This window comes from Corythoichthys intestinalis, chromosome 6 (assembly GCF_030265065.1).
Source record: "Corythoichthys intestinalis isolate RoL2023-P3 chromosome 6, ASM3026506v1, whole genome shotgun sequence".
Taxonomy (NCBI): Eukaryota; Metazoa; Chordata; class Actinopteri; order Syngnathiformes; family Syngnathidae; genus Corythoichthys; species Corythoichthys intestinalis.
Window position 1 is genome coordinate 20,277,247 of NC_080400.1, and position 22,070 is coordinate 20,299,316.

The 22,070-nt window shown below is 41.4% G+C and overlaps 1 protein-coding gene and 1 non-coding gene across 6 annotated transcripts in view; both read right to left on the bottom strand.

Moving 5' to 3' along the window:
- Positions 1-2,841: 2,841 nt before the first annotated feature.
- On the bottom strand, positions 2,842-2,995 carry LOC130918221 (5.8S ribosomal RNA). The gene has a single exon (XR_009063670.1). It is a non-coding gene; the product is annotated as a 5.8S ribosomal RNA (ribosomal RNA).
- A 10,000-nt stretch (positions 2,996-12,995) lies between these two features.
- Positions 12,996-22,070, bottom strand: part of arhgef12a (Rho guanine nucleotide exchange factor (GEF) 12a) — a 75,619-nt gene continuing 66,544 nt past the window's right edge. For 4 of the 5 annotated variants that reach the window (XM_057838813.1, XM_057838811.1, XM_057838816.1 and 1 more), the window contains 8 exons: positions 21,928-22,015; positions 21,656-21,733; positions 21,480-21,574; positions 21,211-21,411; positions 20,201-20,431; positions 17,024-17,247; positions 16,881-16,953; positions 12,996-14,139 (listed from right to left, as the gene is read on the bottom strand). In XM_057838813.1, coding sequence (XP_057694796.1) covers positions 14,129-14,139; positions 16,881-16,953; positions 17,024-17,247; positions 20,201-20,431; positions 21,211-21,411; positions 21,480-21,574; positions 21,656-21,733; positions 21,928-22,015 — 1,001 coding nt within the window. In that variant the 3' untranslated portion in view covers positions 12,996-14,128. The remainder of the gene's footprint in view (positions 14,140-16,880; positions 16,954-17,023; positions 17,248-20,200; positions 20,432-21,210; positions 21,412-21,479; positions 21,575-21,655; positions 21,734-21,927; positions 22,016-22,070) is intronic. The other variant, XM_057838812.1, reaches the window with a different exon arrangement.

Below are 22,070 nucleotides of genomic sequence, written 5' to 3' on the forward strand. Positions count from 1 at the left end.
GATACTTTGTTATGTACCCTTTGTTGGCAATAACGGAGGCCAAACGTTTTCTGTAACCCTTAACAAGCTTTTCACACACTGTTGCTGGTATTTTGGCCATATTCCTCCATGCAAATCTCCTCTAGAGCAGTGATGTTTTGGGGCTGTCGTTGGGCAACACGGACTTTCAACTCCCTCCACAGATTTTCTATGGGGTGGAGATCTGGAGACTAGCTAGGCCACTCCAGGACCTTGAAATACTTCTTACAAAGCCACTCCTTTGTTGCCCTGGCTGTGTGTTTGGGATAATTGTCATGCTGAAAGACTCAGCCACGTCTCATCTTCAATGCTTCAATGCACTTGCTGATGGAAGGAGATTTTCACTCAAAATCTCTTGATACATGGCCCCATTCATTCTTTCCTTTACACAGATCAGTCGCCCTGGTCCCTTTGCAGAAAAACAGCTCAAAAGCATGATGTTTCCACCCCCATGCTTCACAGTGGGTATGGTGTTCTTCGGATGCAATTCAGTGTTCTTTCTCCTCCAAACACGAGAACCTGTGTTTCTACCAAAAAGTTCTATTTTGGTTTCATCTGACCATAACACATTCTCCCAGTCCTCTTCTGGATCATCCAAATGCTCTCTAGCGAACCGCAGACGGGCCTGGACGTGCACTTTCTTCAGAAGGGGGACACGTCTTGCAGTGCAGGATTTGAGTCCCTGGCGGCGCATTGTGTTACTGATAGTAGCCTTTGTTACTGTGGTCCCAGCTCTCTGTAGGTCATTCACTAGGTCCCCCCGTGTGATTCTGGGATTATTGCTCACCGTTCTTGTTATCATTTTGAAGCCACGGGGTGAGATCTTGCATGGAGCCCCAGATCGAGGGAGATTATCAGTGATCTTGTATGTCTTCCATTTTCTAATAATTGCTCTCACAGTACACCAAGTGTTTTCCCTATTGCAGATTCAGTCTTCCCACCCTGGTGCAGCGCTACAATTTTGTCTCTAGTGTCCTTTGACAGCTCTTTGGTCTTGGCCATAGTGGAGTTTGGAGTGTGACTGACTGAGTTTGTGGACAGGTGTCTTTTATACCGATAATGAGTTAAAACAGGTGCCATTAATACAGGTAACGAGGGGTGCTCGTTAGACCTCGTTAGAAGAAGTTAGACCTCTTTGACATCCAGAAATCTTGCTTGTTTGTAGGTGACCAAATACTTATTTTTCACTCTAATTTGGAAATAAATTCTTTAAAAATCAAACAATGTGATTTTCTGGGTTTTTTTCCACATTCTGTCTCTCATGGTTGAGGTTTACCCATGTTGACAATTACAGGCTTCACTAATCTTTTCTTGTAGGAGAACTTGCACAATTGGTTCTTGACTAAATACTTATTTGCCCCACTGTATTTGGCAGTTGGTAAGCCAACATCACATTCTCAAAATACCAGCCACAACCAACAGACTGAGAGGCAGTTTCTTTCCAAGAGGTGTCACTAAAGTTGCATTAAAGCATTTCAAAACAATTTTGGATAATTTCGACATCGGTTTTGGGTCATTATGCATGAAGCCTTCAAAGTGAATGTAGACATCATCTGCCTACAAGGGCTGGTCACAGTTTAGCACACCAGTTATGCTTATTGACCATTAGCTGTCTCTAAACTAAGATGTATGGGATTTTTTATGTGAGCATTATAATTATAAATCATCCAGTGGGGAATCACAATGCAATTAGCTATAATATGTTAAGTCCACGATCGCATATGGTGAACTGAACTTCCGGTGTCTGTTGATGTGACGTGCTGCCGCCGCACTGCTCCCGCGCCAATTCGACTTTTTTTTTTTTTTTTAATCCAGTCACCCTCCTACGCACCTAATCCCCTTCTACATGTGAAACATAACTGACACAAACTACTTTTTAACTTTAAACTGGCTAAGGTGGTTTTCTCCTTTGTGCCCAAAAGCACTCATCCAAACCCCTAGCCCCTGCGGCTAAGTCAAGCTGCAAGCTTGCCCGGCTAGCTCACACGGCCGCTTGTTTCAATCCTCCTGACGCCTTTCCTATCTCATCGGGCCCATCTTTTGTGGGCCCGTGCCAATAAGTGCTGTCTCCTGCCAATTTGAGTTAGCTTCAGCGACGTCCACCCTTTTGGCGCCGTGGACCCCTCATTTGGGGTCCTCGCAGTTTTGCCCCTTTCCACTTAGCTAGCAACCACACTGCTAGCTTGTGTCACTCTGCATCATCATCCGCTACATCGTTTCTGCCGGACCCACCGTGTTTATTCCCGCGGGCGGACTGCGTGGGCCCAACCCGTTTACCTCTCAACCCTTCAACTTTCCCCTCATGGTACTTGTCGACTATTGGTCTTATGCCGGTGTTTAGCCTTAGATGACGTTTACCACCCGCTTTGGGCTGCATTCCCTAACAACCCGACTCCCGGAAGGCCGCGCACTGGCGCGCCGGCCGCTACAGGCCTCACACCGTCCACAGCCAGAGCCTCCATCAAAAGGACTTGGGCCCATCGGGCGGCGCTGGGCTGAGCGGCCTATCGTACCGGCGCTGGGCCGGATCCCACTTCGCTCGCCGCAATTGAGGGAATCCTTGTTAGTTTCTTTTCCTCGGCTTAGTAATATGCTTAAATTCAGTGGGTCGTCTTGTCTGATCTGAGATCAGAGTTGAGGGAGAGTGGCGGTGGCTCGGCCGGCCGGCCGGCTGGCCAGAGTAGGAGCACAGCCCCGAGGTGGGAAAGGCGCGGAGCGCGCGCGGTCTACGCGAGGCGGTAGAGCCAATGGCAGCCGAGTGACAACCCCGACCACCCTCTGCCCATTGCGGAGTTGCCCACGTGTTTTGAGGGGGACCGCTGAATTGGCTCAGACAGGCGTAGCCCCAGGAGTGACCCGGGGCCGCGAGGTGCGTTCGAAGTGTCCATGATCCATGTGTCCTATAATTCACATTAGTTCTCACAGCTAGCTGCTTTCTTCATCAACGCATGAGCCAAGTGATCCACCGCTGAGAGTCGTTTGCTCTTTTATTCTTTCTGTTTCGTTCTGTTGCCTCCGGACCGGGATGGCCACTTTTTCTCCGAGACGCGGAGGGGCCGTGGCGCAAGGTGAGCCGGCCCTCACCGGTGTACCACCCTCGGCTGCCGTCGTGCCTACCAGCACACTTGTGCGGCTGCTGGCCTTGTCCGTTAATGATCCTTCCTTCTTGTTACAACTTTTACTTCCTCCGGATAGTCAAGTTTGATCGTCTTCTCGGCGCCCCGACAGGCTAGGGAACGACCCCAGCGGGGCCGATCCGAGAACCTCACAGAATCATCCATCCGGTAGTAGCAACAGGCGGTGTGTACAAAGGGCAGGGACCTAATCGACGGGGGCTTATGACCCATGCTTAGCGGGAATTCCTCGTTGGTGGGAAATTGTTTTAATCCCCAGTCCCTATGACGAGCGGGATTCAGAGGGTTACCCAAGCCTGTCGGCGCGGCCTACTGGTCCGCTCAGTGTAGTCCGCGTGCAGCCCCGGACATCGAAGGGCATCACAGACCTGGTATTGCTCCATCTCGTGTGGCTGAATCCCACTCATCCCTCTAAGAAGCTGGATGCTGACCGGGCGGGGCCGCGTAGCTAGTTAGCATGCCGGAGTCATTATCGGAATCAACCAGACAAATCGCTCCACCAACTAAGAAGGGCCATGCACCACCACCCAGGGAATCGAGAAAGAGCTGTCAATCTGTCAATCCTCTCCGTGTCCGGGCCAGGTGAGGTTTCCCGTGTCGAGTCGAATTAAGCCACTCACGGTAGTGCCCTTCCGTCAATTCCTCTAAGTTTCAGCTTTGCAACCATACTCCCCCCGGGACCCAAAGACTCAAGGTTTCCCGGGCGCTGCCCGGTGGGTCATGGTAACAACGCTGCCGGATCGCTGGGCGGCATCATTTACGGTCGTAACTACGACGGTACCTGATCGTCTTCGAACCTCCTGACTTTCGTTCTTGATTAATGAAAACATTCTTGGTATATGCTTTTGCTCTCATCCGTCTTCCGCTGGTCCAAGAATTTAACCTCTAGCAGCGCAATACGAATGCCCCCGGCCGGTCCTCTCAATCATAGCCCCAGGTCAGGAGGAAAAACCCACAAAATAGTACTGGGGTCCTATTCCATTATTCCTAGCTGCGGTATCCAGGCAACTGGGGCGTCTTTGAACGCTATAATTTTTTCAAAGTAAACGCTTCCGGCCCGGGGTGGGACACTCAGCCAAGAGCATCCTGGGGGCGGCCGAGAGGCAGGGGCTGGGACAGCTCGATCCAAAGATCCAATGACGAGCTTTTTAACTGCAGCAATTTTAAGATACGGCTGATGCAGCTGCTGGCACCAGACCTGCCCTCCAATGGGTCCTCGGCATAGGGTTTAGAGCAGGGGTGGGCAAACCGGTCCTCGAGGGCCGCAGTGGGTCCTGGTCTTTGTTCCAACTGATTCAGCACACACAGTATAACCAATGAGGTTTCAGTGGAAACAAGGAGCACCTGACTGCAATCAACTGATTGCACTTGTAAGAAACCAGATTGGTGAAAGGCTGTCCCCATGATGGGTATGAACAAAAACCCGCACCCACTGCGGCCCTTTGTGGAATTAATTGCCCACCCCTGGTTTAGAGCGTGCTCATTCCAATTACACGGACTCGGAAGAGACCTGTATTGTTATTTTTCGTCACTACCTCCCCGAGTCGGGAGTGGGTAATTTGTGCGCCTGCCGCCTTCCTAGGATGTGGTAGCCGTTTCACAAGCTCCCTCTCCGGAATCGAACACGATTCCCCTTTACCCGTGGTTACCATGGTAGGCGCAGAAAGTACCATCGAAAATCGATACGGCAGACATTCGAACGAGATGTCGCCACCACGGGGGGCCAGCGATCGGCTCGAGGTTATCCAGGGTCACCAAAGCGGTCGGGCGCCGTCAGGGATCCCCCCAGCGAAGAGTGGATGTCGACGGAGGGCCCGCCTAGGTTTTGGGTCTGATAAATGCAGGCGTCTCTGGAGGTCGGCACTCGTTTGCATGTATTAGCTGTAGAATTGCCACAGTTATCCGAGTAACTGGGAACGATCAAAGGAACTCATAACTGATTTCTGAGCCATTCGCAGTTTCACTGTACCGGCTGTGTGTATTTAGACTTGCATGGCTTAATCTTTGAGACAAGCATATGCTACTGGCAGGATCAACCAGGTAGCCTCATTGACGAAGGCGGGCGAGCGAGTGAGCAGGCGAGGGGTAGGACGTGGCGGGACGCGGCCATAGACGGGGAAGGGGGCCCAAACTGCCCGCCAGCCGGCCGGCCCGCCCGCTGTCCTTCCTGCCTGTCCAATTCGCAACAATGATAGAAACAATAGAAGAAATCACAAAATCCATAGATGAGAAACAACATGTTATAAGAATATTTGACTTAAAAAAAGCATTTGATACCATTAATCATCAATTATTAATCAGCAAATTAGATAAATATGGCATTAGGGGAATAGTATTAGATTGGGTTAGGAGCTATTTATCTAAGAGGAGACAATTTGTTAAACTAGAGGATTTTTGTGACACAAATATTTTTTGTTCAGGAGAGAATTTAAAGAAATTACAGGGAGATATATTGAATGAAATGGGTAAATTGAAAATTTGGTTTGATTATAAAAAATTATCTTTAAACCTAATGAAAACAAAATTCATGTTGTTTGGTAAAAATAAAAGTAATTCACTGGCATTTATTTCTATTGAAGGTGTGGACATAGAGAGAGTTTCTGAAATAAAATTTCTTGGAGTCATTATTGACGAAAAAAATCCATTAGAAACCACGTATTAAATATTTGCAAAATAAAATATCAAGGAGTATTTCAGTAATAAATAAAGCAAAATTGTTTTTAGATTTTGATTCTCTCTATATTTTGTACTGTTCTTTAGTTTTTCCTTATTTAACTTACTGTGTGGAAGTCTGGGGGAAAAATGACAAAAACTCACTGCAACCTCTAACTATACTTCAAAAAAAGAGTAATACATATTATTCATGAGAAAGGATATGTGGACAATATTCATTTACCCGAATATAAGACCGTATTTTTTGCATTGAAATAAGACTGAAAAAGTGGGGGTCATCTTATATTCGCGGTCTAGACATTATATCCATTCTCGATGCTAGATGGCGCCAGATATCATTGAAGCGAATGCTGAAGTTGAGGAATAATGTTCTGTCATGACAGATCTCAGCTACTCTCAAGTTTAACCAGTTTGTATTATTATATTATTATTATGATTTGAATGAGGCAAAATAACATGCTTTTTCTCTCAAATATGTTTTATAATAATTCGTTTCAGATGTACTGTAATTATTTTCTGTATAAAAATTAATTTGGTGTTCTTTTTTCAAACTTGAGTCTTGAAAAAGAGGGGGTCGTCTTATAATCAGGGCTGTCTTATATTCGGGCCAATACAGTACTTTTTTTTTGATACAAAGATTTTAAAATGTGCTAATTTGGTTCATTACCAAACAGTGCAAATTATGTTCAAGGCAAAAAATAAATATAAATAAATTGCTTGGTAATGTTCAACAATTATTTAATTTAGAAGAAGTGCATTATAATCTAAGAAAGACATTCAATTCAAAATGATTAGGAACAGAACAACAATGAGAGGTTTCAGTATATCGGTTTGTAGAGTAAGGATGTGGAATGCTCTAATTGTGAGTTACATGAATGTCAAAGTATTTATCAATTTAAGAAAATGTTTAAGCAGTCAATAATTCAGTGTTACATGTGTGAATCTGTGCAATGAATGTTTTTGAAGTTTTTATTTAATTTTTTATGTTTACTTATTGATTTGTTTTGTGATATTGATATGCATGTACAGCATGTATAGTTTTGAATTATATGGAGGTACGTCTTATGTTTATAATTCATTGTATTTTCAACACGTCGACACGTGCAGTTAAATGAACTGCTGTACCCACAAAAAAATAAAGGGGAGTGGGAGATCGTTTAAAAAAATACAGGAAATAATGCAAACAATTAAAATACACATTGCCTAATGTAAAAAAAATATTGCAAAGACCAGCAACATGATTCAATTCTGCATGAGGATGAATGAATTGCACACGCTGGTAAATAAGTCTATACACATATGAGTGTGGTAATAGACACTTGTAGATGCATTTGCATATTGATGAGAAACTCTCAAGCTATTCATCGGAGTGCATGTGTTAATGGAAACATATAGGCTACAGTGTTATTCAAAATTGCACACATGTGTAGAGTCATCATTATTGCCACCTATGGAATGATTGCAAATACTCGCGAAAAAGCAATGCTTTCCTGTCACAGGTAAGTCATTTAGTCAAGGATTAGTATCTCAGAATTGATCACCATAGCAACACCATTCTGCTACAGCATGTGGTGCATATGGATCCAATTAACATCTGAAGCAGGGGGGAGGTCATCTTCTCTTTTAATTTTTTTTCTAAACCCTTTGGGGGGCATTTCAGTGTATATGAAGCCTTAAAGGGATCGAAGAGAAAGACTTGTACTTCTTAAAAGATAAACGTCATTATGTGTTAAAATTATTTAATATTGAAAGCCCTCTTTATGTTTTTGTTTTTATACAAATTAAAAATTAGTTTAATTAGTAGTTTGCCATTGTTGTTGACGTTGCAGGGTTCCAGAGTATGACTTAACATGTCAACATGAACATGTAATCTGGTCAACCCCTTCAATTTGAACCCGAAACATTAATGAGCATGACAGCACTGTCACTATTTCACAAAACGAGCAGCAATAGCAAAATGCACAGGAAAGACGGGATGAGACGAGACGAGAGTAGGAGAAAAAAAAAACTGCCAAAATGTGCTACACCGGCAAAATGTCCTACAAGAGGCACATTTGACACCCAAAGTACTACTGTGCGCTTGTTTTGTTTCGATGAATACAGACAGAACATAGTAAAGATGCCTTAAGAAAATACTTAAACGGAGTAATATCAAATAAGGGTGGTTATAATATGCTACGTGACTAATGTGGTCAAAAAATGCAAAACATATTTTGAGGCAATGAAATAAAATAAAACCCAATAAAAACACAAATACCTGTAGTAAGTACTTGCCCCTTTTAACTGATGTGCACGTGTTGGATCCTCTCGCTGCGTAGAAGGAATTGCAGAACTCCGGTAGTGTTCGTCTAGTGCGGCTCTAGTACTGCCCTGGTGGCTCCCTGGAGCGTTTTCAAAAATGTTTGGAAATGGAAAAAGATTGGGGAGGGAAATATATTTTTGAATATGGTTCCTGTAGGACAAAAATGACACTTTCTTCTAACTCATTATTATTGTAATGAAGTTAAACATGAGGTGGCATTGTCCAACAGAGTCGTCACGTGATACGTCATTCTCTATATGATGCATCCATGACCTCTGACGCAGACCCAGTTTTCTGACACTACCCCCTAAATTCCGGCCCAAAACATTTTGATAGTCTCCATATTTCATGACTCCTTGCACACTGTCAAGGTACCCAGTGCCAGAGGTAGCAAAACAACCCCAAAATATCCTTGGACCGCCACCATGTTTGACTACAGGCACTATGTTCTTTTCTTTGTAGGCCTCATTCTTTTTCTGGCACTGAGTGCCTTGAGAGTGCGCATGGAGTCATGAAATATGGCGACTATCAAAATGTTTTGGACTGGTCATGGGTTTTCCAACAGGTCATTGACCAAAAACATATAGCACCAAGAAATGGGTGGAGACCAGTGCCAGAAAAAAGAATGAGGCCTACAAAGAAAAAAACACAGCCTATAGTCAAACATGGCCTTGACAGTGTGCAAGGAGTCCTGAAATATGGAGACAATCAAATGTTTTGGGCCGGAATGTAGGGTGTCGTGTCAGAAAACTGGGTCTGCGTCAGAGTTCATGGGTTTTCCAACAGGACAATGACCCAAAACATACCTAAAAAAAAGCACCAAGAAATGGTTGTAGACAAAGCACTGGAGAATTCTGAGGTGGCCATCGATGAGTCCGGATTCAAATCATATTGAACACCATGGAGAGATCTCAAAACTGCTGTTGCAAGAAGGCACCCTTCAAATCTGAGAGACCTGGAACAGTTCGCAAAAGAGTGGTCCAAAATTCCATCTGAGGGGTGCACGAAATTTGTTGATGGTTATAGGAAGCGACTGCTTTCTGTTATTTCTTCTAAAGCAGTGCTTCTCAATTATTTTCTGTTACGTCCCCCCACAGGAAGACGTAAACGTTCCGCGCCCCCCCCCCCCAACTCTCTGCTACGACTGTAAATATACTGTAGTATCATTTGTATATAAAATTCTTATTATTATAAGTAAAACTCTATATAACATTGTGTTCTTATTAATATTAAAGAAAAAAGTAATCTAGATCAACTTACAATAAAGTGTTAAAAAAAAAACACACACACATATCCATTCTGTAAAAGTACACTACAGATAAATTTTTTGACCGTTTGATACTGAAAAATAAAATTTAATAAAATCAGTAAATAAAAATAAATTCAAATTGATTAGCAACATTAACTCATTTGGACAATATGTCAAAAAATTAGACCGAAAAAACAAAAATTAATAGAACAAAAACGACGTAGCATAGGACAGAGGGACAGTTTTTATTTTTGCTGCAGGCAGTATCAGCTCCTTTGCTATGAAGTGTGGTTATTTTGCACTGAGCAACTGCCACCTTATATGATGCTGACAGTGCTAGCTGGTTTACTGATGTAACACTGACAAAGCGGGAGGATTGTTGGCAATATTTGGCACTCGCTGAAAAAAAAAAATCCTGGTGTCTAGGCCTGTCGCGATAACAAATTTTAGTGTGCGATAATTATTCTCATAAATTATTGCGATATGCGATATTATTGTGCCCCCCCTCCCAATTTTTTAAACCAATTTACAATAACACAGTGCGAATACAGTATATATTAATAGATGAAGTACACCAATTTAAACGCGATATTTACTCTTAAATTCAAATCTACTTTTTAAGAAATCACAACTAAAAACAATAGACCATACCTCTTAAGTAAATAACAACAATATTTATACCGCACAGAAACACAGAATAAATAAAATGTGTTTAAAAAAAAAAAAAATGCACTTAACTTCAGCATTTAGAAAAATTTTTCCCGTCATAGCTTCTGCTATGGTGTTCCATAGGGATGCAATGATACAGTTAAGTCATGGTTCGGTACGAATTTTGATACGAGGGACATGATTTTCGATCCGATTCAATACATTTAATGCTCTGTAAAAAAACAAAAAACAATTGTATTTTTTTTTTTTTTTTTTTGCTAACGAGCAAAAATTAAATTGCCATCATATAAACATGCATTTTAGTGCATAATATTTATGTGCTTACTTCTTACTGATATGAAAAAAAAATTGCATAAAAGTGCTGAGAACAATCTTTACTGTTTGTAAAGTGAGGCAGGGCACACCGTTGATTGCTACAGCTCTCTTAGTAGCAAGGTTTACTAAATGAGCAAGACATCCTATTTATGGTCCGAATCCATTTGTGTCACGTACTGAATTAACAATACTTGCAACATTATCTATAGGCACTGGTATGGATTGATTTGGCCTTCTTAATCTCATGTGACAAATGACAGTTTAGAATTCATCGATGTAGTATATGGACTACATGTCCCGTAATCACTCTGGGCTCACGTAGCCAATGGCATGGGAAGTAGCACATCTAGTTTGCCATTTCATGATATCTAGTGTGCGCGCGCATTAAAAAAGTTAGCAAGCGCCGCTGAAGTCACGTCTGCTCATTACTACACAACACCAGCATATGAGGGCTTTCATATACAGGACGAGTTTGAAGCACAGCGCTCTTACCGGTAATTTCATTCAGCTGTTCTTTGTCAAAGTGAGGTTATTCGTAGCAGCCAAGTCGGTAACAATGTTTTGGCGGACTTAATTGTAAATATCCAGCGTTGTGCCGAAAAATAGCCGCCCCGCGTGAAATGTCACTCCTGACGGGAGCGCCCGCACGTCAACAACACCGGTGTTCTGCCAAAATATCCTACATCGGCGAAACGTCTACATTAGTCGAATTTGAGACCTAAAGTACTACCGTGCGCTCTAAACTTGTTTTGTTTAGATGCATACAGGAATAAGGTACTAAAAAAATGCCTGCAGAAAATACTTAAATGTAGTTATATCAAATAAGGACGGTTTAAACACGCTACGTGACTAATGTGGTCAACTGCTTCAAAGCTAACACAAAAAAACACAATGGTTAAAAGTATGAGAGGGTAATACATGCAAAAAGTATCTTTGAGGCTGTGAAAAGGTTCTAAATAACTAAATAAAAACAAAAATAGTGAGTAATCGCCGCCTCTAACAGATGTGCGCATGCGTGTGAATGCATGCGCAAGCGCCCTGAGCACTGAGCGTTTCGCCGCGTAGTAAGGAATGGCCGAACACCGGCGCGCCATAGATGGTCCACAGTCACTCCGGAGCACTGACGCGGCCGGTATACGTTGAACAATAGGATATAATGGGAACAATTGGCTCTGGCGCTAGTTTTTGGCGGACCTGGAACGAAGATGCATTTTGCGCAGTTGGTAACGAACTTTTAACAGCATGTCTGCCGCACGCGCACACACACGTGCACGCGAGGCGATAAATCGCAGCGGAAAAGTTATCGCCTCCATTTTTATATATCGCGCGATAAATGGAATTATTGCATATTGCGACAGGCTTACTGGTGTCCGCTGCGAACATTTTTAGACAAAGTAGACGGACTGGTCTTTCTCTCCCATTGTACTAAAAAGTCAAAGCCAAAAGCTAAGTGCTACATACGCTTCATCATATTTCCTTGTCTTAGCTTATCTCCAGTGCTCTTTGCTGTGTGTTCGTTTGGTTCAAAAATACTGCGCACACGCTGAAAATGAGAGCGGCACTGCCACCCACTAAGTGGATGTGCAATTACACTTTATTCTAGTTCGACAAAAAAGTATGTTCCCCAAGGTCACATGCACCACCCCCAGCATCGCTCTGTGCCCCCCTGGGGGGGGGGGCGCCCCACTATTTGAGAAGTGCTGTTCTGAAGGATGCACAACCGAATATTGAGTTGAGCAGAGGCGTAGCCAGGGTCCCTGGGGGCCCCAGGCAACAAGTAACATGGGGCGCTTCTTAGTTACGTGACACACATACATACTCGCGCAGTATAATGAACACAAAGGTGGGGGGGCGCGAGTGTGCGCTGCGTGCACGTGCTGTCATCTTGGCCATAAAAGTGGCTAAAACTAAGCACTTTACACTGACTCATATGGATGTACTTACATTCGTTCATGGACGCACACATTTTAACAGGTAGCCGTCCTCTGCTCGAAATGCGCACCTTACGCCTATTCTCACTCCCAGAATACGCAGCGCTTGTGACGTAGGACAATTACAGGACTGGTTGCTATGGGGACGTACGCATACCCAAGGAACCTTGCTAAAAGGAGTATTAAAATTGCTAATAAAATCGTTTAGGATTATTTTAGATGCATATATGTTATATTTTTCTTATAGAGTATTCGATGAGGAATATGATAGACCCATTAATACAGGGGTCCCCAACCTTTTTTGCACCACGGACCGATGTGATTTGGGTCTTCTTTTTTCTAATCTGTTGGCCCTCTGGGGGCCCCTGCTGGCTGGGGGCCCTGGGCAATTGCCTGGTTTGCCTTATTGGGCGCGACACCTCTGGAGTTGAGGGTGTCAACAATTTTGTCCAGCCCATTTTTTGCATTCTGTGTAAAATTGTGTACATTTTGGCTTTTCAGCTTTGTGTTTTTCCAATGCACATCCAAGGAATAAACACATTCATACTGAAAACATTTGTAATTGCATTAATTTCCACTAGAAATGCTGTATTTTTGGGAAAAATTCCAGGGATGCCACGAATTTTGTCCATGACTTTATATGCGTAGATGTAAATAAAGTGGACAAAAATATGTTTTTAGAACTCTTTTATTCTTATAGTGATGCGTAACTAATCTGCGATGTACTGAGGGCCCGAATGTTGAGCTGTGAAGTAGGGAGGTATCACAGTATACTCTTTCTAAAACACGAAGTGGTTCTCCGTTGCTGTTTTAGAAGGACACAAGGTTCATTTCAAACACAGCGGCGTTTCCTTTCAAATGGGTCAGGGCACCATTTATTTATTAAAGTTATGCATAACCTTCCAACATGATCTTGGTACAGTACATGTTGAACTTCATGACAGGATTAGAGGAGAAAAATAGCAGGCAGTTAGGGAAGAGTGGTGAGCCCTCCTGGATGAAGAGGCAAGACACCCTCAGGCAGCACAACTGACAAGGACACGTAGACGGAGAGAAGGAATGGATGGGGGAGGAAAAGAGGAGCACATCCAAAAGGGGTGGAAAAAGAGGAAGGAGGCAACAGGACCAGATCAGAGCCCTGGCAACTCTTCATTCTAGTTCGAAGCTACACTAGTGTGAGATCCTCCATTTTGAAGACAACACAAAGGTGGGGGGATATAGGGTTCTATACACGGGCCTCTTTCAGTGGGATTCAACTGCAAGCGGGCTGAGCCTTGCAAACACACCAAGCCTGTGTGACTCAAAAAGAAGAAAATGCAGCCAAAGTAGCAACAGCATGCACGCAATGCAGGAAACATTTTTCTTAAAAAAACAAACAAACAAAAAAAAGAACCAAACAAAAGGAAAATAAATACATCTTGGGATAAAAAAAAAATCTTAATACATTATTTTAAATTTTTCCTTTTCTTGCTTTGTGTTTCATATATCTAAATATATATATACATAGACTTTTATGTATATATATAAATATACTGTATATAAACCCACATTTCTTTGTACATTTTGGTATAAGTTCTCTTTCTTGCTGTGGGGTGTTAGGTGGAAATGTGGGTTGATTGCCTTGTGCTGAAGGGGAAGCGACTCTGCCCCATTCAAGTCTCTTGCTTTCGGTGACGGTGAGGACGGGGGGGTCTCAAGGTGGAGGGGTCAGCAGTGAGAGGACAAGCTTATAGGAGGTCCACCATGTCCAGGACACACACACACGCACAAAGGTGGTAGCAAAACTACAACTCTTTGGGCCCCCATCCCCAGACAGAAGGTGCAGCTGAGATGTCCACTATCTTTTATCTGGTGAAAGACAAAACACGAGTCGGGATGAGATTAAAAAAGACACAGGAAATGAATGTAACATTAACCCTTTAGGGGGCACTCATTTAACTTAATGGCTACAATTGATGGCATGTGACGTCCAATGTATTTTGATTTGAATGTAGTTTCAATACAGGGAGTCGTCGTGTCGCAAACGAGTTCTGTTCCTACTAGTGGTGTGACAAAATATCGAAATGGTGATATATCGTGATACTTTGTATCCCAAAAGGTTATCGATATGCTCCTGTCAAGAATCGAGATATCGTTTTAAAAATGTGTCAATTAAAAAAAAAAAAAAGGCTGCCATTGACGGTGCTCGACACCCAATCCATTTAGACTGGGAACGTTTGTTCATTCAAAACCTGAGCATTCACAGTCATTCAGTCCAATTTTCAGGGCATTTACAGGTCACTTGCTTCTCATTTTGGGGCATTTACAGGTAATTTCCTGTTGAGTTTGAGTCACTGCCTATTCATTTGGCATTCATTCATTATAAGTTTTTTCTCTTATCTTGCCTATGCCATGTTGCTTTAGCCTTTAAAGGTCTGTGCTGAGTGATCATCACACACTAAACTTAACTTGTAGCGTTAGCATTAGCATTTAGCACGGTGACTGTGTCTTAAACTTTTGGAAAACTTTTTATATGCAGTTTGTGGCATCCAGGTGAGTTTAATTAATTGCAAATAATGTGCTTTTTACCTGCTGAGTGTGTATTATCATCAGGATTCTATCATCAGATGTCTTGTAGACGCTACAGTTATGTGCTCGGGTGTCAATGTTTATTCGAAATTGTTGGAAACATTTATTTATTTATAGACTAAAACTCTTTCAGTTTAAAGAAAAACATATTGAGATTTGTCGACTAAAACAAGACAGCATTTTGAGTTTTAGTTGACTAAAACTAGAGGTGCATGATAATTATCAGTCCGATAATTATTGGTCCAATAATAGGAATTATGACATCTTCCCAATAAATCCGATAACATTATTAATAGGCCCGATAATATAATATATTTTTTGGCACTGTGTCGGTTGATTGGGATGTGTGAGTTTGTTTCCACTCCTGTTTTGCCAGTATGCAAACTTTTGTTACTGTTGCTCATTTTTTAGGGGAACACATCGTCAAAAAACTGACTGATTGTGATTGTCTCAAATTATATTTGAAAAAAATAAATATGGGCACTTTACTTGAAGTCAAAACTGTTCTTGTCTTTGTTTTGTTCATTATAATAATGTTCATGTCATCATGAAAATTCTGGTTAGGTCAAAGGCAAATCTATGCTGAATCAACCTCTAGTATTTTTGACCTCCAGGTGTTACAAAACTCAGGTGAATATACTTTTAAAAATTATATATATGGTGGAAAACACAGACAAGGCTGAAAAAGTAGTTTCTGCTCTTGCACTCCTCTTTAAAAGGAATTGCTATATTTTCAGCTAAAACAACTGTTGTGTTTGATAGAACAATATGTCTATATGCTGCCATAGCAGATTCATGGTGGATTAAGCCCCCAAACTATTTTTAATTTGTCCGTTTTACCCTGAAAACCCCCATTTACAGACGTCGCGCAACCGCTTTTGTTTCAAACCAGCAATAAAACCAAGGTAATTAATTATATTTATTATTCAAAATGTCTGTCGTTGTTTGCTTAGAATCATTAATTGATGTCTCATATTTCATTTAAAAAAAAAAAAAAAAAAAAAAAAAAAAAAAAAGACTAAAAAATCATTCACTTACATATTTTAAACTTTTAAACAAATTATGTCACAATGAAAAACACGGCGTCTGTAAAAAAGTCACAGATATCTACCTTATAACTATCGCTTCATTGTATTTTTTTTGTTACTGTCGCATTTTCTCCAATATGTTAGATGATAAATAATCGATCAAAAACAAAAGAAAAAGAAAATCTCGACCACTCCTTTATGTCTGTAATTTCTGCATCTCGACCCTTGTTATATTACCATGTTTCACCCATAAAATCCCCCCAAAATCCAGGTGTGGCGATTCACAGCTATGTCTTGACACTCGGTGATACATGCTAAACGGAGTTTTTGGATCGAAAAAAAGTAAGTACTCGATAATATCTCGGTAAAGTCATGGTGTCTGTAATTCTGTTCTCGCGTGCTCTCACCTCCAGATAGGGTTTTGCAGTTTAAAAAACATTAAAAAAAAAAAAAAAAAATGCCCTCCTGTTCAAAATTTTTCTTCCCCCAGAAAATTGAGATTTTAAGCTTTCCAATGATGGATCACACATGCATATCGGACAATTTTGAAAGTTGGCTAAATTGGGGGTCTCAGAGTGGAACTTCAAGTCACCTAAGTGTTTTCCGCCATATATGTTATCGTACCGGTATCGTCCTTGAGGAGCAGGAAGTTATTGATATCGGTATTGGTTTAAATATATAATTATCGTGCACTCCTAACTAAAACTAGACAACACGAACACATTTTGAAATACTAAAATATGACTAAGACTATTAAGTGGCGTCGTCCAAAAGCGCTGCCAAAAACAACACTGATTTAAATAACGCAATCATTTTTGTGCCTTTTCCACAAATGTCTCTCTTCTGGCTTCCGACTGGTTAAACATCCTCAATATTAGAGGCTTACAGCACTGCCTGTTGATTTGGTATGTACTTGATAGCCTAGAAATGTGTTATTTATTTTTGAGGGGAAAATCCAAGCCACTAAAATGATCGTTAGTGTTAGTCACCTACCTTGGTTTCCATCTGAGTGTGTCGTTGATTTCTCCGGCCTCTGACGCAGATTATTGTACTTAGCTTCCACCTCCTGGAAGAAAAGGTTAATGGAGAGATGGGCCAGTGTAAATATGTGTTATCTAACTGTGATTAATGATCACCTTCAGATGGTTGAGGTTAGCCTGAAGGTTTCGCAGGTGAGACAGGACTTGTCTGCTAAAAGATGAGAGGCTGCCGGCGTGCGAAGCCGAAGAGAACCTCAGATTGATGCCCGAGTCGGCGGCACAACCTTGTGATGCGCTCAACTGCTTCCCCGAGGGTGACATGTCATCATCGGTGCTGGTCTCCCCTGGCCCGCCGTATCCTTCCAGGACTAAAAATCCTGCTGAGAAAGTATGTATATGCAGTGATGCAGATAATGAAAAAAAAAAAGACCTCTACGATACCAAAGACACTTAAAGAAAAAAAACAAAAAAAAAAAAACAAAAAAACAAAACAAAACAAAAATATGGTAGTGGTCTTAACTCATTTTGCCTGATTTTGCATGCCTTTGATGTTGCTTTTATATTTCAAAGAAAGAACTGTTCACATCGGCCTGTTTGGGTCCATTTGCAAACTGTTGCTTTCTTCACTTTAACCAATTATATAAACATTTTGGGCCCATGAAGGCGAAAAAAAAAAATCCTAAATTTGTTTGTCAAAATCGGTATTATTTATGTCCTATTGATAACCAAACGCGTGCCACGGACTGATTTGAAGCTCAGTAATATTTACTCAAATGGTTAGGATGAACATTCAACAGAAAAAAAATGGGACTCAATAGATTCATATTTGATAATGCAACAGAAACAGCAGGTATAGGCATAGGCATTTTGGGCCTATTATGATCCAAACAGGCTATCTACAGTAAAACAACTATGCAAAATAGTGCAAAACAGTGTAAACACAATACAAAAATAAACCATTTAAAACAAAAAGTGTTTGGAGGATGTCATGTGGTGAGGTTTGTTTTTGCAAACATCACCTAATCTCTTCTATTCTGTGCCTCAACATTATATACATATAATGAATATTCTCGAGCACACACGTATTTATATTAGGGATGTCCCGATAGCATTTTTTTTTTAAACCCGCGTCCGAATTAGTCACCTGATTTTGAGAATCTGCCGATACCGAGTCCCGTTCCCATACTGGAAAAAAAAAAGTAGCTGTTTTTTTGAACAAAAGTTCCAAACATGTTACTGTCTCATCGTGCAGCCTTCGTAATGTGCATTATTTCTTTAATAAAAATAACGTAGAAAATTAAATGCTTCATTGAGTGAATCAACTCTCGCTGTAGGGAACAGCCTCTCACACAAAGGGGCCGTTTACATGGTGACTCTCCAAGAAGACGAACAATTTCAAATGTGCATTTACATGGTTTCGTTTCCATTCGAACAATGTCGCAATTCCGCATGAAAACGATGTAGTATTCAAGCCAAGCCCTAGGGGGCAGTGCAGATTTACAAGGCGACAGCGAATGATGCACTTTGATCCCACGGGGCTCCTCAGCCCGGAAGAAAACATGCCCGCCCATTTGAAGCAATGGCATTTTCCTTTTGGCACAAAAATGGAAACATTTAAGATATTTAAATTTTAAAATATTATTAAAACAGTAAATTAAATCCGACGTTCCGCCATTTGCAATTTTTAATGTTAAATAGCACCGCTGCGCACACCCAATGTGACGTGACGTGTACTAGTGCTGACGTTATCGGCACGGGTCCGGCGCAGCAGTAGCCTTTGATATGCATGCGAAGCAAGCCCCCCTCAATCCCCCGCAATCGAATTCTTCCACTTTCGAGGCAGGATTCAGAAATTTTCGTCTTCGCCGACACCATATGCACGCGAGGCAATTCCGCTACTCAGTCATTGCGTCTTTGTGTCGCAGAGTCGCCATGTAAACTGCCCCAAAGAGTTGCCACAGCACACCTATGCGAGTTTAATGATGATTGACAGATTTGTGCCTTTGATCGTACCGCTATCAAGCTTCTCTGGCAAGATGAAAGCTACAAACCTGTCAATCATCGTTAAACTTAAAGTACCAAACACAAGTTGGACAGTGTGGCCGCGCGGCTTAGCAGGAGGGAGGGTGAGAGGCTGTGGCGCTGTACTAGCATGAAGCAGAAAAACAAATATATTTTTTTAAAATTAAAAACCTGATCCTTTTCACACGATTCCGATCCTCTGAAAAAAATGGAGCAATCGGCCCGATTTCTGATCACGTGATCATACCGGCACATCCATGAAAATGATCACTCTCCGACTCATCCGAAGAAAATGACAGATCTGAGTCATCCTCATCAATTTGTTGAAATCAAGCCAAATTCCTTTGCAGATAATCTCCAAATAAACTCTCCAAAGTCGCTCAGGTAGATGCGCACTACTACTAATTGGAGTTGCTGAAACGCGAGCCTTCTCCGCTTCCTTCTCTTAACACATGCCCTCGACCTCACGTGTAACTATCGTCATTTCTGGTGTGACATCAGAATAGAATCATGGGATATGTAATTCTCCATGGTGCTTTCTGATTGTAAAAAGGACAAAAAAATGAAAAGTATATGGACATAAACACATGGTCCATGCAGCGTTTTAATGCTTTTTTTTTGTAGTTTCACTACGGTCTAAAGAGGACAGTGGTTTGAGGCCATTTTATTAATAAATCAGATGAAAAAGGAAGAAGTCTGATTATTAAGGCGTCGTTCACTAGCTGTCTAGCTTTGGAAAAAGTAGACGCTTCGGAGTGAGGACAGCATAGACAGATTTAAATGACAGTAGAGTGAAATGCCCACTACAGTCCTTATGTACCGTATGTTGAATGTACTGTATATATCCATCTTATGTCTTATCTTTCCATTCCATTAATTTATTTTACAATATGGCATATTTTATAGATGGTTTGAATTGCGATTAATTACGATTAATTTTTAAGCTGTAATTAACTCGATTAAAAATTTAAATCGTTTGACAGCCCTAATTATTATTATTATTCCGATTTGTAGTTAAAATTTGTTTTGCTACGTGTAATTGTTATTGTAATTACACCTGCAGTATTCATTACGGATTTGGCGTTGGTTTTGGGGCTGTGGAACGAATTAATCGAATTATAATGAATTCTTATGGAAAAATCCCGCTCGACACACGACCCTTTCCACTTACAAACCAGGTCCTGGAACGAATGAAATACGTATGTAGAGGTACTACTGTATTATTATCATTTTACAAATATATCTAAAGAAAAAAAAAAAAAAAACGATTAAGATGAAATGGGTAAATTCCCGAAAATGCAGCGTAATCACCATAATCTTCAGGGGAATCAAAGAAACCCGTGTCGCCGGAGCCCAAGTCCTGGGTGGGGTCCTCTGTTTGGGAGGTGTTTCTCTCTGAGCCGTTGTGAACCATCACACGTTTCTCCACCGGTGTCCTAAGGGAGGTGGTCCTTAGTAGGCGGCCTCCCGTAGAGCGCTTTGTTCGCTCTGCAGCCTCCTGCGACATGAGCTGCGTCACCAACACCTGCTTTAACGCCGCCACTAGACGACAGGTCAAAAAGAGAAGTTATTTTAGTTTTAACATTTCCACATGATTACCCTTTTATAGGGCACTCATTAATTTATTGGCTGCTACTGACAGGGTTCGACGTGCACTGTAATTCATTTAGAAAGGCTGGCAGCGAATGATCGTTGCCAGCCCTCCTAGTCAAAATCAACTGGATGTCCAGCACTGTCAATAGGACTGAAATATGAGCATTGACAGTCAGTCCTCCCAGTTTAAATGAATATGTCTATCGTTGTCAATGGCAGGCAATAAGTTAATACTGCAGTGAATATTCTCTTATTATTCTAGATAAAACTAAATAAATAAATTAAAAACAATTTAAATAAAAACAGTACACATTATGTTATCTTTTTTTTAAGTGTACTAGTGAAGGGTACTAATTCCTTATTAAAAATCTAAAAAAGATTGCTTAAATTTTTTAAAATTAACGTTATTATTTACTCGTCAATTTTAGCGTGTTACTATGGGCTATAACGAAGGTGTATTTCTGTTTTTTATTCATTTGAATTTAGTTTTTATCAACAATTTACCAAATAATAACTGTATTCATTCATAAAATACATTTAGAATAATTAATAAATAATAAAATAATGATTAGTAATAATATATAATACCTTTTTTAACTCCCAGATTGATGGGGGAGTTGATTTTGTGTTAACTTGTTATTAACCAGCACAACCACAATGGTGTACTGGCACCCTAGTAAATGAATAGTATCAATCAAAACAAAATATAATATTTCCAGTGCTCTTACATGTTTTCAATGCTTCATCTGCTCTTGAGGGGAACACATTAAAAGAATCTGCGCCACCATCTTCAGTATCTTGGTATGGAAGCTCTGGGTCAACAAAACTTTCTTCCTCCTCCTCTTTCTCATTCTTCCCTGTCTCGAAAGGATTGCTAGCCGGTAGAGGGCTTAGAGTCACACGGCTCACAGCCGGACTGCTTTCCTTATCTGAGAAGATAGCCCGTGATTAGCACCATTCAAGTACGTTGTTGTGGAAGGAGAGTGAGCCTGGTCACCTGTGGACTGAGTGCTGCCAGTGGATGTGCGGTCTGGGTCTTTACTCAGCCTTGCAACACCAGCTGTAATGATCTCCACACCGTCTCTATCCCCGCTGGTAGATAAGTAAGGACAAATATGAAACAACAAGTTAACAGGGTGAGGAATGGTTTAGGAAGATGATGAATCAACATACTCTGTCTGAGGTAAAGGTATCACGCTATGGGGTTTGACTTTCATGGCTTCGGCTCGCTGCGTGATTAGGTTCTGCCACCTGGTGGATGAAAGGGGAAAAACATCTGCATTCATAAAAAAATCTTTTCTAGAAGTTATCAATAAATTCTAGCTTCTTTTTAGTGCCAAGTCAAGGTAGATGGTATCTGCAGTCTTGTTGGTGGCAGTAAGACATATCTGATAAGCTAACAAAAAAAAAAGTTAAAACAGCATACTCATCAAAGGCTGTCTTACGTTCTCTGATCAGAGACTGTGGATGCCATCAGCTCATAGATCTGGGCACCGTTCTCAGACATGGAGAGAACGAAGAAGGACTTGTTGTCTGGCAGGAGAGAAAAAGAAAACTGATGATAAATGTCCATCCAAGCGCATCTAAT